We start from the raw sequence: 18,477 nt of genomic DNA, 5'->3' as shown, positions 1-18,477 counted from the left end.
TTTCATTACTGTATAATATGAATCACTGTCCAAGGGCTCAGAGGTGCTACAGGTGACTCTCTCTAATTCGGTTGTCTTAAGGTCGGGATACTTTTTAATGCGGGCAGCAGTTAAATTTAAGAAAAGTTTGTCTGCATTTTTCAGGTTTGATTTATGATTATCAAATGAAGCAAATTTGCCATAGTTTTTGATAGTTATGAAGTGATTTTTAATTATTAAAAAACTTGGAACTTGGAATTTATAATAAATATGAGTATATACTAAATTCGACGTCATGAACAAAAAAATCGTTGCATTTAAAAAAGCTTAAAGTTCCCGAATTTCTCTATAATTGAGGTGACATTTCGGTCAAATATGCCCGAATTTCAGAGTTTTTACTGTATAACTTTGTTGAAATTAACATTTTTTATGAAAGGGATATGAAGACGACACATTTAATCTACTAAACATTAAATCTTAATATGTTTAGTTATTGAGCTATAAACCAAATCTCTGATGAAGAAATATATAGGTACTAATTGAAAAAAATATATGACTGAATAAAAGAGCATTTAATCCCATATCAAGTTGGACATCTTAATTCGCTGGCTTTACGAGATAAATCATTTACTACTGAAATGTTCCATCAGTAGGATATGGAATTATTGGACTTTCCTCAATATATCAATCTCCTGACGGAGACTATTTCACTGAAATTTTATATTCTGGGTCTGGGATTGATAATAGCAGTTGTGACTGTGATGGTTGTGATTGTGATACTGATTTTTAGATATTTCATTATGGGTGGACAGTTTCAGGAAGACTACGTGGCAATGGATGGAAAAGTGGTTATAATTACTGGAGCTAATTCAGGTGAGTAAATTTCTTTTTAATCTACCTATGTTCTGGTGAATAAAAAACACTTTCTGGCCAGGAATTGGGAAGGAAACCGCCCTGGATCTGGCCAGAAGGAATGCCAAGATTTATCTGGCATGTCGCAACTACGATCGCTGTGAATTAGCTCGTCAGGAAATCATCCAAGCCACAGGGAACACAAAAATATACAATAGGCACCTTGATCTCAATAATCTGGATTCTGTCCGGGAATTTGTTGAAGAATTTTCCAAAGACGAGAAGCATCTGGACGTTCTGATCAACAATGCTGGTGTTGCTAGTCTTCAACACTCAATGACTAAAGATAATTGTGAAACTACCCTCCAAGTTAATCACCTGAGTCATTTCCTTCTGTCTCATCTTCTTCTTGGGCATCTCAAGAGGGCTCCTCAAGGAAGAATAATTAACGTATCTAGTATTTTGTATATATTATCAAGAATTGATAAGGCTGATCTACATTTAAACAAATCATTCGGAATGATCAGGGCCTATACAAACTCTAAGTTAGCCCAGATTCTCACAACGCAGAGGTTTGCCAAGGAGTTAAAGGGTAAGTTTCTTTACCACAAGAACGATTCCTATAGTTCCCATAGATAAACAATTTATTAGTATCCAAGACTTTTTTTTAATTTGCCAATACGTAACTATTATATTAGAAGAACCCATCGCGGAGTGGATTCGGTTTATATTGATAATCAAGGTTTTTAGGAATAAATATCCTCTAAAATTTCATTCCCAGAAATTTCCTCTGAAAATGTTTCTAGATATCAATAAGTGTAGTGATTTAATTACAATTAGTTAAGAAGAATATTGTTTTTGTGCTGAAACTTGAAGGTGAAGAATCTAAAAATATTCCAAAAAGTTTACACTCACTCAGTATTTTTCAGTGTTAAGACGAAGTCTCTATATTTATTTAAGAACATCAAGTTCTTCGCGCGTTCTACATTTTAAAAACATAGTTTTTAGTATCTTTATAAAAAATACTTGTCGTTTTTTATCGGTGGTCCTTAGCCCCTGGGCAACACCACTAGGATACTATCAACTAAGAAAGTCCAAAAAAGAAAAGAAATAATAGTTTAGATCTTGAGATATTTTAAAAAGACATCTTTCTGATGAAAAGAAAGGATGTAGATGTGGATGATAGGGAGATGAAAATTTTGGGAGGTGAAAAAATCAAGGGCTTATACTGCTCTCTCTGTGTAGTTCGAGTAGTTATCGGAGCTAAAAGCCCTAGTCCAAAAAAGATGTCCCATGAAATCGTTAATATTTTTCACTTAACATCATTATTGTTTCCCAGGAACAAATGTTACTGTTAACGCAGTCCATCCAGGTATTATTTCTACAGACATCTGGCGAGATGTACCATGTATTTCACGAACTTTCAGTTGGATTATATGTTTTGCAATCAATTTATTTACTTACAAATCTGTAACTTCTGGAGCCCAAACACAAATCCGTTGTGCTGTTGATCCCAAATTAGCAAATGTTTCTGGGAAATTCTTTTCGTAAGTATTTGACCTCAGAACCTAGATCATGTAATCACATGTCTTTCTTTTTCAACAGGGCTTGTAAGCAAGTCCATCCGATATTCCTGTTTCCACAAGCGAAGAATAAAGATACCAGAGAATTTATCTGGAGGGAGAGTCTTCGGCTGACTAAAATTCCAATTGACTTCTCTTACAAATAGACAGTTAAGTTAAATCTAAAGAAAACATTTTTAAAATTTACGATATATAGTTTTTCTTCTGTAAGCCCTGATGGAACTCACCTAAATAAAATTAAACAATTTTAGGAGAATTCGAGAACTTAAGGTATCACCCATTTTTCTTCACTTCTACAAAGTGAACTATCCACGGCGACTGGCGATCACTCATTGAAGACTAGTGTTAATTGCCATAAGCAACAAGACCACTATATAACATCCTTCAGGTCCCATATGGATTACATGGGGTTGGGCGTGTCAAAGGAATAAATGATTAGGATTGGTGGGATACGGCCATTCGTCGACTGGGTTGACATGTGTCGAATAGGCCATACGCTCTACACTATTTTAAGATTAATATGAAGCACTCAATGTGTCAAGTGGTAGAGCACTCGCTCTGTGATGCAAGTGTCCCGGGTTCGAATCCACTTTAGGTCACCAAGTACTTTCCTGGCATTAAAGGTGTTTGGAGTTCGGATTGCATCCAGTGAGCTTCTCTGCACTTGATTCCACGGACATGAAACTGACAACCTCATCCCGTACAAGAAAAAATAATAATGCATGTCTAGAAATTCCCTTGCAGAAAGGCTTTGTTCTTTCATGGAATGTTGTGCCAGCATTATTATTATTTAATATATATCAAAGTTTTTCGCAGAATCAGTTGTTGAGCTTCTCTTAAACTTCTGAATAACTTATTACATTCTATTTTCTATGAAAAGGTCTGTTCTTCTATAACGTTCTAAAGATCATAATTTTGTAATTCACGAGGTTATTTCTAAACGCTAGACTAGAATGGGATCGTTCGAGATAAACTAGAAAGGAGAGCGTTCGTAGGGAGGGTGAGACGTTTAGGTCTTAGGGTAATGAGATAATTGGCTAGCCCTGGGCCCGGAGATACGATATTTAGATAAGTTGCTTCAATTTTTTTTTAGAGTAGTATATGCCTTATATACGACTAAACATACGCCTTATGCGAATCCAATGAACTGTTGAATCGGGTAAGAAGTATTTTAAGCCTTGTGAAGGTAAGAGTAGAGTTTAAAGACCTTGGAATAATATAGAAAATTGTCAATACGACTTATATTTTTTCGTTTCTTTGTATCAATGGAATTGATATATGATTCATGAATAGCTTTAAAAAAATCATGAATCTCTGGTCATTTCTAGTTAATTATGCTTATGAACCCTTCCTCCGTTTCAACATTTCATTTGGTAATCAATAAAATAACTTCGATACACGCAATACAATGATGTACAAGCACTTTATTAAATAATAAAAATTACCTTATTACTTATGACGAACCACGAACAATAAAACGTGGAAAGTTAAGGTGAAGGTTGATTCTCAATTTTTATCAGCTTTTCTGTATCAAGTATTTTTAATCAAGTGACGAATGAGACTTGGGAAAAGAGACACTTTGGACAATTGTTCCTTGAAAATTACGTGAAGCACGCAAATTAATGAACTTGAGATTGTATGATTATTAATGCAACCAATAACGTGTTATTTTGTTTTGATCTTTTGCAGTGAAGTCAAAGAGGAGGATCTAGTTCCTCATGCAGAAGACGAGCAGACTGCTGAATGGTTGTGGAATGAGAGCTTGAGACTTACTGAATTGTACGATAGAAATGTATAAATAAATGAATTACAAATATTGATCTTATCATTAGCGTTTCATTACCATATAATATGAATTATTGTCGAAGAGATCAAAGGTGCTACAAAATGTTGGAATTAACATTTTTTTATGAAAGGGATATAAAGACAAGACAATTAAATTGATATGTGCAAAAGAACTATACATTATATCTTGTTATCTTTACTTATGACGCTGTAAAGCAATTCTCTGATCAAGAAAACTTCAGAAATTGTAGAAGAAACATACTTATGAAGAAAATACATGAGTGAATGAAAAGCATTTAATTCCATAGCAGGTTGGACATCTTAATTCGCTGGCTTTATGAGGTAAATCATTCATCATTGGGACGTTGCATCAGTAGGATATGGAGTTATCAGACTTTTTTCAATATATCAATCTCCTGAGGGAGAGTATTTCACTAAAAATCTGTATTCTGGGATCGATGATTGCAGTGGTGATCGTTGTGATACTGTTATTCAGAAATTTCGTTATGGGTGGACAATTCCGGAAAGACTACATAACAATGGATGAAAAAGTGGTTGTAATTACTGGAGCTAATTCAGGTGAGTAAATTTCTTTTTAATCTACCTATGCTCTGGTGAATAAAAAAGACTTTCTGACAAGGAATTGGGAAGGAAACCGCCCTGGATCTGGCCAGAAGGAATGCCAAGATTTATCTGGCATGTCGTGACTACGATCGCTGTGAATTAGCTCGTAAGGAAATCATCCAAGCCACAGGGAATACAAAAATCTACAATAGACACCTTGATCTCAATACTCTGGATTCAGTCCGGGAATTTGTTGAAGAATTTTCCACAGACGAGAAGCATCTGGACGTACTGATCAACAATGCTGGTGTTCTCTATATTCCGCACTCGATTACTAAAGACGGTTGTGAAACTACCCTCCAGGTTAATCACATCAGTCACTTCCTCTTGTCTCATCTTCTTCTTGGACATCTCAAGAGAGCTCCTCAAGGAAGAATAATTAACATATCTAGTATTGCTTACATATTATCAAGAATTGATAAGGATGATCTACATCTAAACAAATCATTCGGAATGATGAGGGCCTATGCAAATTCTAAGCTAGCTCAGATTCTCACAACCCAGAGGCTTGCCCAGGAATTAAAAGGTAAGTTCTTTAGTCAAATGGCAATATGGGTGAAGCGGGGCACGTTTAAAATTGGGCTTTTTCTCAAATTTTTGAAAGGAATTGAAGCTTTTTTTAAATGAGTTTAGATAGATAGATAGATAGATAGATAATTTATTTCATCAACAATGTCTTAATAGCGCGTTACAATAGGATTTTTGTGAGATGTTTGTGACTTTGCGTCCACCGCCGTCTTAGCGTTGGTGCCCAACCTCCAGACCAAAACGATGGAAAAGCTCTTTCGTAGGTTGTATATGCCATGGTAAATTAGTCATCAAATGTATGATAAAAGACAACTTGTAACAAAATCTTTTCACATAAAATCATAAAGAAAAAGAAACAGGAAAAACACTGATCTGTCCAACTTGTGCGGTTTTAAGCATTGTTAGAGAAAATTGAGAATGGCTAGCTCAAACTGAGCTGTGAGCCATTCGGGCATACGCCCAATTGTAGAAAGAAATGTCACTTATATTATTTTATTAAAAAACAAGAAAGATTAAACCAATAATTAAATTTAATTCCTGAATATCATTAAATAACTAACAAACGCAGAAATTGAAATAAAAACAAGACCAAATCAAACAGGTCATCAAATCATCAGGATAGCCTCATAGGATCAGTTTTTTAGTTTATATATTGTATAAATCTTTTTAATTAATACTCACCTCTCTTCAAATTCTTTTATAGTGTGTTAGGCCCCCTCCCTATTAAGTTGGTGAGTCTTTTGAATTTGACGATATTCAGTGTTAAAATTTATATTCAGTCAGTAAGTGTATGGAAGCCAAAGAACTAAATTACTTACCTTATATCTCCTTAATGTAAAATGCAAAATATGCATTAAAAATTTCCCCTACGTAGCTACTGACGTAGCTCTACGTAGCCTACGTAGCACAGGACGTGCAGTACGTCAAAAGCTTTAGAGAATTGAAGAGAGGAGTTTAACTCTGAATTAATACCTTCTCGCTTCCGGAAAGGACAATTGGTGTCCTGCGTTCATTTTTATTAAAGGATTTTGGTAGTTTATTAAAGGTTTTTGGTAGGTTTTTGGTTTTTATCCAACTCTGTGAAATACATGGCTAAATGAGCCCACCCAGATACCAATTCATATATTGTTCTAATTTTAGATGCAGGTCAAATTTTTTACAGCAGCTTTTTTTTAAAACACTTCCTTATTTTCATTCTCTAATTTTCGGGCTTCCCTAATTTTTGGTGCAGGTTTTCATGCCCCCTGTTTAATGCCACTGGCCTGGGATTATTTTCCTACCTAAGAACGAAAAGAAACGTTCGTTTGGCTTTTGAGTAAGAAATTTAGATAATTTTGATTTTGGTTAGGGGAAAGCGTGCTACGATTCAAGCTTCCTACAACTCATTTTTCCAATATTTTTCGAATATGTTTGATGCTTTATGATAATAATATGTTAAATAGCTAGTTCAGTATCTCAAATTTCCTGAATAAAGCCTTAGATCAAATTCATTAAGAACATCGAAAAAAATGAGTTGTCCGGAGCTCGAGTTGTCTGAAGGGAGTGCGCTTTCCCTATTCGATTCTAATCACTTTACAGAAGACTCTCTCTCAATTGAAAATGTCATCCGATTTATCGATAGATTTGGGCGTCAAAGCTTTTGTAAAATTCACAAAAAGCGCTCAATTATAAAAATCACGATAAAATAGGAAGAACTACAGCAAATTTGAACAAATTAGCTTCATATTTAAATATGAAAATTGTCAACAAAATTTATCGCCCGATTGAAAAAGAGCCGATTGAGCGAGGGTCTACTGTATTCTTTGTTATCATAACCCAAAAGTAAAGATGAGTTATCTAATTTCTTGAATTAAACTTTATCTGTGCAATAATACACTCTTTCTTGATTTTATGAAAAGCTCAGTAAATAAAAATATAAGTCGAAAAGAAGTGCATGAAACCGTAATTATTCCTCACTTTATTATTATTATTATTATTATTATTACTATTTCCCAGGAACAAATGTTACTGTCAACGTAGTCCATCCAGGTATTATTTCTACAGACATCTGGCGAAATGTACCATTTATTCCATGGCCTTTCAGCTGGATTATAAGTTTTGCAATCAATTTATTAATTTACAAATCCGTAACTTCTGGAGCCCAAACACAAATCCGCTGTGCTGTTGATCCCAAATTAGCAACAGTTTCTGGGAAATTCTTTTCGTAAGTAGGGGAAAGTGCGCTACCTTCGGAGGACTCAAGTTTCGGACAATTCATTTTTTTCTCTACACTTGAGAGAAATCTGAAAAATGAGAAATCTTTTACCTTTGAAGATATCGAATTTTTAAAATATCTGATTTGCCACAATTTGCCCCAGATCCCATAAATGGATTTCAAGAGATCAAAGGTTGTCCTTCAATCTAAATCTAGGATCTGTATAAGTCTAAATGTCCCCAGAAATATCAATTTTTGGCAATATATTGAAGTAACACCTTGTAGGTACACGGAGAGAAATCCGAAAAAGTTAAAATACACACAGAAAAATTTTGACTCTAAATTTAAGAATATATAAGATCCTGGGAACTTAAATTGGACGTGAATCCCCGAGGCGTTTGAGTTTAGAAGCTCTGAGCGAAAGAAATGAGCTAGAATCCCTAGCTCTTTCAAATTAAGAGATCGGGAACTTTAGTTCAGCATTAGCTGGAAAATGAAAAATGTCTACAGATTTGCAAATTTCAACTAAAACTGAATGATCAAGGATTTAGAATTAGGGCATTGGCATTCATTCGATGGGATTTGAAATTAAATTCCTGGGTGTTTCTATTTAAGAATTTATCATTTTTCTGTGTGTAACATTCCGGAAATGTTAATTTTACCCTGCAGTATTGATCCGAAATCAGTGTAAATATTACCCTTTTTAGGTGTATTATGGGTTAAAGTTACCCTATTTTCATGTTGATTTTACCCTTAAAAGATGTAAAATTATAACATTAAAAAATGTTGATATATTTTTACACCTGAAAAGTGTTAAAGTTATGACGAAAAAAGTTAATCGTAGCCTTTTTTTTCTCAGTGTATGTTCTTTATGGATTTCACCCATAGATCTTTTTCTGAAAATTTGAGGCATTGGACTAGCTATTAAGGTATAATATTTTAATTGGCCAAATTTATTCATAACACATTGAAAAAAATGATTTGTGCGAAGTATAATTCGTCCGAAGGTAGAGCGCTTTCCCCTATTTGACTTCAGTAGCTAGATCATTATGTAATCACAAATCTTTCTCTTTCAACAGCGCTTGTAAGGAAGTCCATCCGATATTCATATTCCCACAGGCGAAGAATAAAAATACTAGAGAATTTATCTGGAGGGAGAGTCTTCGACTGGCTAAAATTCCAATTGACTTCTCTTACAAATAGACAATTTAATTAAACCTAAAGAAATACATTTTCAAAATTTACAATATTGTTTTTTTTTTAACGATTAATGTAAAGCAATATATTCGTTTTTCGCAGAATCAGTTGTAGAGTTTTACTCTTTATCTTCTGGTTAACTTATCACATTCGATTCTCTATCGAAGCGATAATGTTTCATTTTGATATCTGGTTCAGGCTTTTTTGGGCTATTCATTCACGTTTTAGAATCACAGTGTGATGGAGTTCTTTGAGTTCTCTGAACAAATCGCTCTCCTAAGGGAGAATTTTCCTCTGGAGAGGTACATCTTCGGAGCTGGAGTTGCTATTGTGACGATCTTCTTGTATAGGAAATACGTTGAGGGTGGTCAGTTCCGAAAGAATCATGTGAAGATGGATGGAAAGGTCGTTATCATAACAGGAGCAAATACAGGTGAGCATTGTGAGGTACTTACGCAATTTTATTCTTTAGTAGCCATGAATTCTTTGAAGGAATTGGAAAGGAAACAGCTTTGGACCTGGCTAGGAGAAATGCCAAGATTTATCTGGCTTGCAGAGATCAAAAGCGTTGTGAAGAAGCTCGACAGGACATCATTGAGCAAACAGGGAATACAAAGATTTACAATAGACATCTCGATCTGAACTCTCTCAAGTCCGTTAGAGATTTTGCTGCTCAGTTTTCCAAAGAGGAGAAGCACCTGGACGTCCTGATTAACAATGCTGGAGTGTTTTTCCTTCCTCACTCTATAACTAAAGATGGTTGTGAAACTACCCTCCAGGTTAATCATATCAGTCATTTCCTCCTTACTCATCTTCTTCTGGAGCATCTTAAGAAAGCTCCTCAAGGAAGGATTGTGAATGTGTCTAGTTTACTGTATGGTAGAGCCAAAATAGATGAAGATGATCTTCATCTTAAAAAATCCTTCGGGAAGTATAAGGCTTATGCCAACTCGAAGCTTGCTCAAATCCTTACAACTCAGAGACTTGCTAAAGAATTGGAAGGTAGGACACTAAGCATACCGTAGATGCACGTGACTTCCTTGGATGACTTTGACTCCCTACTCTTCGTAAGCTTTTCTTTAATTCTAATGTTTAAGAATGGTCCTCACCTATTAGACATGGTAGATCGGATCGGTAAAGACCATCATTATCTGCTACACTTAAAGAAAAGTTTACGAACAGGAGGGGCTCAAAGTCATCCAAGGAGGGCAAAGTTACCAGCATCTGCGGTACGTTAAGTTCTTGCTCTAACTACCATTTTCCTTCAGGCACCAACATTACTGTTTACAGTCTCCATCCCGGAGTTATTCAGACTGAAATCGGACGAAATATGAACATCCCAAAACCACTTCAGTGGATAATGAATCCTGTCTTTGGCTTTCTTTTCAATAAATCCGTTAAATCAGGGGCTCAGACACAAATTCGTTGTGCTGTCGATCCCGAATTGGCCACAGTTTCTGGAAAATACTTCAGGTAAGTCTTTGCCGAATCATTTTCCAAAGCTTCATTATCTAATCTCCAACAAAAAAAATTGTCATTGCAGTGATTGTGAAGAAGTTAAAGAGAAGAAATTGTTGGATCCGGCTAAAGATAACGACCTCAGGGATTTTATCTGGAAGGAGAGTATACGCCTGGCTAAAATTCCCAGTGATTTTTCTTACAAATAATTGTGAAATAAATTTAAAGACTTTGAAATTTTTTATTGGCTGTTCATATTCACTAGAGATCATATTTTTGACAGTTTTTGGTGGAATTGCGTGATTTTGAAGCGGTTCTAAGACTCAGAAATATCGAGGATTTTGGCTTTCAAATTTTTTTTATAATTTGACATTTTTTAAGAGGTTTTTTCTTATTTTTAATTAATATTATTAAAAGTGTAAATTAAAAAATTAGATTATAAAATAAAAAGATGAATTAAACAAATCAGTTTATGATGTGACAAAATTGTATCAGCTAATCGAAATTGCAAGTTGTGTTATTTAATCAAGTTGCATTAGTTTTCTTATTTTTATGAGGGGTTCATCTATAAGATGATTGCCCTATATTAGTTTTCTTCAGAATAAATTTGTCATTCCTGCTTAAAAATGGTTTTTAAACTTAAAACTTGAAATATTGAAAACTTGTCTCTAGCACATAGATAACAAAAATATATTAATATTATTGATTTTTTTTCAAATAATTTAGTAAATAATAGTCTCAATAATCAAATTCACACCTTTACAGTCCGTTTAACTCTTTCGCGTCCATAGGGTCATATATGACCCGGGGAAAAAAGTTTCTTTTTGGCTATTTACATTAATTGAAATCTAACTGGAGTCTTGAGAAAATGAGCCAAGAATCTTACATCCTTCTATTATGATGTCGTGCACGAACAGATAGATTTCAATTAATGTAAATGTCCAAAAAAAACTTTTTTCCCCGAGTCATGACATTACCCTATGGACGCGAAAGAGTTAAGAAGAAGAAAAGAAAAAATGATAATGACACAGCGTTATAAAAACAAGGAAAAGTTAAGACCCCTAATGCTTACTATCTGAATCATTGCAGTTTAGTCTATTTTTCTATTTTCGTTTTTTTATCTTTCAAAATGTTAACATATTTTGAGGGAGAGATAGACGTATTTTAGTTGTTTGTTTCATTTTATTTTTCGGCAAATCATTCGTATTCAGATCGTGGTGGCAGTGAAATGGATTTATTTAGCAATTTTACTGAACAAATTTCTCTCCTGACCGAAAAAGTTCCCCTAGAGAATTATATTTTTGGAGCTGCAGCTATCGCAATGTGTTTCTACTGCTGTAAGAGGTATTTTGAAGGTGGTCAGTTCCAAAAGGATCATCTGAAAATGGACGGAAAAGTGGTCATAATTACTGGAGCTAATACAGGTAAGAGAATTTTTTATTCTGTTTTACGCGGTCTTCTATAAAATGACTTTCTGGTCAGGAATTGGGAAGGAGACAGCCCTCGATTTGGCCAGAAGAAATGCCAAGATTTATCTGGCATGTCGTGACTACGATCGCTGTGAATTAGCTCGTAAGGAAATTGTCCAAGCAACAGGGAACACAAAAATCTACAATAGACACCTTGATCTTAATACTCTGGATTCTGTCCGGGAATTTATTAAAGAGTTTTCTAAGGAAGAGAAGCATCTGGACGTGCTGATCAACAACGCTGGAGTACTCTATCTTCCACACTCGATAACTAAAGATGGTTGTGAAACTACCCTCCAGGTCAATCATTTAAGTCATTTTCTCTTATCTCATCTTCTGCTTGATCATCTTAAGAGGGCTCCTCAAGGAAGGATCGTGAATGTGTCTAGCATTGGTTACGTTTCTGGAAAAATTAAAAAGGACGATCTTCATCTACAGAAGAAATTTGATAAGATGCAGGCTTATTATAATTCAAAACTTGCTCAAGTCCTTACAACGCAAAGATTTGCTAAAGAATTGAAAGGTAGGACACACGTTTATAAATTAAAGGAAGACCTTCTTATTTTATTTGTTCTTTGCGATACAGGAACCAATGTTACTGTCAATAGTCTGCATCCTGGAGTTATTAAGACAGACATTGGAAGAAATGTCCCAAAGGCTCTTATGTGGGTATTTTCAGTTTTTACAATTTTTACTAAATCCGTCAAATCAGGAGCTCAAACGACGATTCGTTTAGCTGTTGATCCTGATTTATCAACGGTTTCTGGGAAATACTTCAGGTAACTTTTTGCTGAATCACTTTCTCCAAAGCTGTCTTATATAATTACTTAAACTTTTACTTTTCACAGTGACTGTGAAGAAGTTCCAGACAAGAAATTGAAAGGACAAGGAAGAGATGAAGATATTAGAGATTTTATCTGGAACGAGAGTATTCGCCTGGCCAAAATTCGAAGTGATTTCCGTTACAAATAATTTTATACGATTTATAATTGTATTTAAATATGGGTACAGTGAAATTTTATGAAAAGTCAACAAGGATTGAAGAATGTATTTTCAAATCAGACTAGAGTTAAAGGAATACCTATATTGGTACTTTAAGAATTTGTCTTATGATGACCCATAGGAAGTTTTTTGGTACTATTTGGGATACGAAATTTGAATAATTTTTTTTTACAGGAAGAGATAGATTAAAGACAAAACAGTATTGCATTTTATTGGATATAAATAAATTTTCATATTTTAACGAACCTGTAAAAAATTGTTTCCTGACGAAGGTGCGCCTTTGACCTTAGTTAAGACAGGAAATTCAGCGAGAACAAGAAATTTTAATAGCGATTCGGAAGGGGCTATAGTTAAACCGGAACTTGGACTAAAAACGATTTAAGAAGAAATCAATCAATTACGATTTGTCGTACAATTTGGATCTACATGTTTTTTTTAATTTTGTTTCTCATTTACCTCTTTAAACGTTATCATGATATGGGAGAGATAAACGCATAACAATTGATTGTTCCATTTCATTTTCGACAAATCATTCATATTCTGACCGTGGAAGTGTAATGGAGTTATATAACAATTTATCTGAACAAATCACTCTTTTGAGAGAAAGAATTCCCGTGGAGAACTATATTTTTGGGGCTGGAATTACCGCAATGGGTTTTTACTTTTGCAGAAAATATATTGAAGGTGGTCAATTCCAAAAGGATCATTTGAGAATGGACGGAAAAGTAGTTATTATTACTGGAGCTAATACAGGTAAAATTTTTTAATCTTATCTTTGCAACCCCTTGTATAAAATTTCATTCTGGCCAGGAATTGGGAAGGAAACAGCTCTCGATTTGGCCAGGAGGAATGCCAAGATTTATCTGGCATGTCGTGACTACGATCGCTGTGAATCAGCTCGTGAGGAAATTGTCCAAGCAACAGGGAACACAAAAGTCTACAATAGACACCTTGATCTCAATACTCTGGATTCAGTCCGAGAATTTGTTGAAGAGTTTTCCAAGGAAGAGAAGCATCTGGACGTACTGATCAACAATGCTGGAGTACTCTATCTTCCACACTCGATAACAAAAGATGGTTGTGAAACTACCCTCCAGGTCAATCATTTAAGTCACTTCCTCCTGTCTCATCTTCTGCTTGATCATCTTAAGAGAGCTCCTCAAGGAAGAATTGTGAATGTTTCTAGCATTGGTTACGCTTCTGGAAAAATTAAAAAGGACGATCTTCATCTACAGAAAAAATTTGGGAAGCTTCAGGCTTATTATAACTCTAAGCTTGCTCAAGTCCTTACAACTCAGATATTTGCCAAGAAATTGGAGGGTAATGTGTCGCACAGACATACGACTTAAGCCAAGAGACAGTTTAAGAATGATTAAACTACATTCTCATGAGTTTCCCATTAAGCCGTTTCTCGATTTAACCCTTTAAGGACGACAGGGTCAAAAATCGGGGGGCAGATAAAACACTTTTTCTGACTTTTTAGAGCTGAGGCGTGCAAGAACCGTTGAAACCGAATAAACGTCAAATGAAACATGTACGTCAATAGTAAAAACGCTACCAGAACAAACTTATTTTGACGTATATTCGGTTTCAACGGTTCTTGCACACCTCTGTTTTAGAGCAATACACAACTTTAGATGTCCGTAGGAAAAATTTCATTTTTGGGTCAACGGTGACCCAATCGTCCTTAAAGGGTTTAGTGATAAGTCTATCTAAGACATAAGGCATTTGGCTTACAGCAAAAATCTCATTTTCCCTTCATTTCATCCTTGTTCAGGAACAAACGTTACTGTCAATAGTCTCCATCCTGGAGCTATTAAGACAGAAATCTGGAGAAATATGAACATCTCGAAGCCTGTAATATGGATATTATCACCTCTTACTTTTTTCACGAAATCTGTTAAGTCTGGAGCTCAAACCACGATTCGTTTAGCTGTTGATCCTGATTTATCAACGGTTTCTGGGAAATACTTCAGGTGACTTCTTGCTGAATCACTACCTCCAAAGCTGTCTTATCTCACAGAAAATTTAATTTTTTACAGTGACTGTGAAGAAGTTCCAGACAAGAAATTGAAAGGACAAGGAAGGGATGAAGACATCAGAGATTTTGTCTGGAATGAGAGTATTCGTCTGGCCAAAATTCCCAGTGATTTTCGCTACAAGTGAACTTATATGATTTCTGATTTTGTAACTAGCTATTTTTTATAATAAAATTTTATTGGTGTAAAGAACATATTAAGAGGTTTAGTGAAGAATTTCTTTTCCACTCAGATCGTTAAAGTTGTTGAGAGAAAAAAGCGACGTCATTGTAGTAATTGATACCTTAAGTATACAGTTTTTCAAGTAGCATTAAATATTTCTACTTGAATATTCGAGTTGACACACAGGAAAAATCTGTGATATATTTTTGAAACATGAGATGAGGATCAATATTAAAATTGTCTTATGTTAATTCTTTGCAATGACTAAAATTCAGAAGTCACGTGCTTTCGTTTTTATAAAAGGGTAGGGTAAGTGTGCCAAATTTCGGCATAGTTGCATGCAAGCGTCAAAGTCTCAAGTTTGAAATGTAATATTTTAAATACAATTTTTTTTTAATTCTTTCTTCTAAAAGAGTGTTGTTTGGAACCTTGTAAAGAGTTTACCGTCTTTATTTACTATAAAATCAGTCTTAATACATTTAAAAATGAATAAAAATATAGATATAGCTTTGGTGCCCTATTTCGGCCACCTTCATTCTCATAGTTCCTTGCCCTTCGAGAATTCTTCCAATATCTTTTTCACGTCATCTCTTTTGTCGAAGCTACATTTTTTGTTATTCTTTTGCATTTTCTAATCTCTAGAGTACGTAAAATCTAAAAGTTCATGGAAATTCGAGGAACAAAAAAGTTGGCCGTAATTGCAAGCTGGCCGGAATTTGGCACACTTACCCTATTTCATGAAACCTCAATAAGTTTGAAAAAACTAAATTTTCTAAAAGACGTATTTAGATAATTTGATCTGGAAACGAGAGCTTTCTATGCCTTTTAGACACATTTACGATTTAGGTGGAGAAACGGTTTAGTTAGTGGGATACTGATGGGAATTTGGTCAAATCATTATTTCGTCTGAAGTTGGACAACTACTCATTTATAAAAAGCTAATATTATTACAAATTTCAGTGTCATTTGTATCAATATGTGTATTTTTCTATTTTCGTTTTTTATCTTTCTAAATGTTATCATGTTGTGTGACGTGTTGGAGAGATAAGCGTAATTTAGTTGCTTGTTTCATTTCACTTTTCGGCAAATCATTCATATTTTGACCGTGCGGGAATAAAATGGAGTTGCTTAATAATTTTTCCGGACAAATTGCTCTCCTGAGAGAAAAAATTCCACTGGAGAATTATCTCTTTGGGGCAGCGGCTGCTGCAATGGGTATCTACTGGCTTAGGAAGTACTGTGAAGGTGGTCAGTTCCAGAAGGATCATGTGAAAATGGATGGAAAAGTGGTCATAATTACTGGAGCTAATACAGGTAAGAGAATTTTTTATTCGGTTTTACGCGGTCTTTTATAAAATGACTTTCTGGCCAGGAATTGGGAAGGAGACAGCCCTTGATTTGGCCAGGAGGAATGCCAAGATTTATCTGGCATGTCGTGACTACGATCGCTGTGAATCAGCTCGTAAGGAAATTGTCCAAGCAACAGGGAACACAGAAGTTTACAATAGGCACCTTGATCTCAATACTCTGGATTCAGTCCGAGAATTTGTTGAAGAATTTTCAAAGGAGGAGAAGCATCTGGACGTTCTGATCAACAACGCTGGAGTTATGTTTATCCCGCATTCGATAACAAAAGAAGGTTGTGAAAGAACCCTCCAGGTTAATCACTTGAGTCACTTCCTCTTGTCTCATCTTCTGCTTGATCACCTTAAGAGAGCTCCTCAAGGAAGGATCGTGAATGTGTCTAGTTTGGCTTATGCTTACGCAAAAATTAAAAAGGACGATCTTCATCTTGAAAAATCCTTCAGTAAGATGCAGGCTTATGCTAATTCGAAACTTGCTCAAGTCCTTACAACTCAAAGATTTGCCGAGGAATTGGAAGGTAAGACATTTATTTGTGATTGAAGGAGGACTTTGTCATGTTTTTTTTATCCTCGTTCAGGAACCGGTGTTACTGTTAACAGTCTCCACCCAGGATCTATTAAAACAGAAATCGGAAGAAATGTCGCAAAGCCTCTAATATGGATATTTTCAATTTTTACAATTTTTACTAAATCCGTCAAATCAGGAGCTCAAACGACGATTCGTTTAGCTGTTGATCCTGATTTATCAACGGTTTCTGGAAAATACTTCAGGTAACTTTTTGTTGAATCACTTTCTTCAAAGTTTTCTTATTTAATTTAAACTTTTATTTTTCACAGTGACTGTGAAGAAGTTCCAGATAAGAAATTGGAAGGACAAGGAAGGGATGAAGATATCAGAGATTTTATCTGGAACGAGAGCATTCGTCTGGCCAAAATTCCCAATGATTTCCGTTACCAGTGATTTTGGATTGCCTCTAAGTTAAAATTCACAAGCATAACCAGATTGAGATTTAAGTACATACTGTTAATAATTCCAAGTAAAGAAGTTTCTCGGATTGAGGAAAAGTGGTATGTTGTACGAGATATTTAGTGTTGTCCATACTTAAATTTCGGTTTATAACCATATTAATAACCCTAATAACCAATTTAATCTGATTATGATCGTGAATTTGACTATCATAATCAGTAGACAAACATATTTTGAAACAAAGTGTTATAAGAAAAAATGCATGAAGAAAAATAAATGAGACTTTTCTTTTCAACTCAAATCGATGCTATATCATTATAGTAATTAAACTGTCTTTTTATCAATATGGTACATGTATATCTAAGTTATTAAGTTTTTATGCAAGAAAATTGTGTAATAAATTCAAAAACACGCGATAGCGAATAATATTTTAATTGTCTTATGGTGTCATTACTCTTGGTCATTAAAATTATAATGCGAGGCACATAAATTGTTACTAATATGCGTTTTAATGTGTGATTTGTATCTTTGAATCACTTAGTATTTAGAGTTGGACCCATTAATTAAAAAAGGAGCATTTTACGTCCAAAAACTGGTTTAAACTGAGTATATGCAAATAATTTCACTGAGAAAAAAAGGGGGTGCGTTTAACTTTTTTTCCTCGTAACCTTAACACTTTTTAGGTGTAAAAATATATCAACAGCATTTTTGTATGTTAATTTTACTCCTTTTTAAGTGCAAAATTAACATGAAAAAGGGTAACTTTAACCCATATTACACATAAAAAGCATAATATTTATACCGATTTCGGATCAATAATGCAGGGTAAAATTAACATTTCCGGAATGTTATTTTAACTTTTTCGGATTTCTCTCAGTGTTTATTATTGATTCTCTTGAAAAAAAACTAAACATTAGGAAGTAACAGAAATGTTTTTTGGCCATTAGGGTAATTACTTATTATGTGAGAAGTCAAAAGTTTTTAATTAAGTACTTAATGAAAGCTACTTATGATGTTCTTAATGCAAGCTATCAAATCAATGGCTTTTCAAAGGCCTTACCTTAAGTAACTACTTAGTGTTAAGGCTGAGTTAATCCATTTTATTTTTGTTATTCACCACAAAGCGCTGACGTTTAAATGAATATATTTTTAGAATAAATATTATTCCATATTATATTATTTTATATTTGTCCTGGTTAATACATTAACTACTTGTTAAGTACTTAATAAGTTCTAAGATCAAATATTTAATTTTAAAAAACAACAGTGCTTTG

The 18,477-nt window shown here is 34.4% G+C and overlaps 6 protein-coding genes across 6 annotated transcripts; all 6 read left to right on the top strand.

Moving 5' to 3' along the window:
* Positions 1-757: 757 nt before the first annotated feature.
* Positions 758-4,212, top strand: LOC129809444 (retinol dehydrogenase 12-like). The gene is made up of 4 exons (XM_055859272.1): positions 758-852; positions 914-1,423; positions 2,171-2,378; positions 4,104-4,212. Exons 1-4 carry the CDS (start codon positions 780-782, stop codon positions 4,210-4,212), a joined length of 900 nt encoding a protein of 299 aa, XP_055715247.1. The 5' UTR covers positions 758-779.
* A 312-nt stretch (positions 4,213-4,524) lies between these two features.
* Positions 4,525-8,774, top strand: LOC129809681 (retinol dehydrogenase 12-like). The gene is made up of 4 exons (XM_055859706.1): positions 4,525-4,778; positions 4,840-5,349; positions 7,347-7,554; positions 8,625-8,774. Exons 1-4 carry the CDS (start codon positions 4,580-4,582, stop codon positions 8,746-8,748), a joined length of 1,041 nt encoding a protein of 346 aa, XP_055715681.1. The 5' UTR covers positions 4,525-4,579; the 3' UTR covers positions 8,749-8,774.
* A 107-nt stretch (positions 8,775-8,881) lies between these two features.
* LOC129809674 (retinol dehydrogenase 12-like) lies at positions 8,882-10,630 on the top strand. The gene is made up of 4 exons (XM_055859699.1): positions 8,882-9,175; positions 9,235-9,744; positions 10,011-10,215; positions 10,286-10,630. Exons 1-4 carry the CDS (start codon positions 8,983-8,985, stop codon positions 10,407-10,409), a joined length of 1,032 nt encoding a protein of 343 aa, XP_055715674.1. The 5' UTR covers positions 8,882-8,982; the 3' UTR covers positions 10,410-10,630.
* A 676-nt stretch (positions 10,631-11,306) lies between these two features.
* On the top strand, positions 11,307-12,815 carry LOC129809677 (retinol dehydrogenase 11-like). The gene is made up of 4 exons (XM_055859702.1): positions 11,307-11,624; positions 11,683-12,192; positions 12,256-12,448; positions 12,518-12,815. Exons 1-4 carry the CDS (start codon positions 11,429-11,431, stop codon positions 12,639-12,641), a joined length of 1,023 nt encoding a protein of 340 aa, XP_055715677.1. The 5' UTR covers positions 11,307-11,428; the 3' UTR covers positions 12,642-12,815.
* A 349-nt stretch (positions 12,816-13,164) lies between these two features.
* Positions 13,165-14,899, top strand: LOC129809675 (retinol dehydrogenase 12-like). The gene is made up of 4 exons (XM_055859700.1): positions 13,165-13,424; positions 13,482-13,991; positions 14,449-14,647; positions 14,714-14,899. The coding sequence occupies exons 1-4, from the start codon at positions 13,229-13,231 to the stop codon at positions 14,835-14,837; spliced, it is 1,029 nt and encodes a 342-aa protein (XP_055715675.1). The 5' UTR covers positions 13,165-13,228; the 3' UTR covers positions 14,838-14,899.
* Positions 14,900-15,757: 858 nt separating this feature from the next.
* Positions 15,758-17,703, top strand: LOC129809676 (retinol dehydrogenase 11-like). Its single transcript, XM_055859701.1, has 4 exons — positions 15,758-16,186; positions 16,245-16,754; positions 16,815-17,007; positions 17,074-17,703. Exons 1-4 carry the CDS (start codon positions 15,991-15,993, stop codon positions 17,195-17,197), a joined length of 1,023 nt encoding a protein of 340 aa, XP_055715676.1. The 5' UTR covers positions 15,758-15,990; the 3' UTR covers positions 17,198-17,703.
* The last annotated feature ends 774 nt before the right edge of the window (positions 17,704-18,477 follow it).

Source organism: Phlebotomus papatasi, chromosome 1, assembly GCF_024763615.1.
Source record: "Phlebotomus papatasi isolate M1 chromosome 1, Ppap_2.1, whole genome shotgun sequence".
NCBI lineage: Eukaryota > Metazoa > Arthropoda > Insecta > Diptera > Psychodidae > Phlebotomus > Phlebotomus papatasi.
This window is presented reverse-complemented; position numbering and strand designations above follow the sequence as displayed.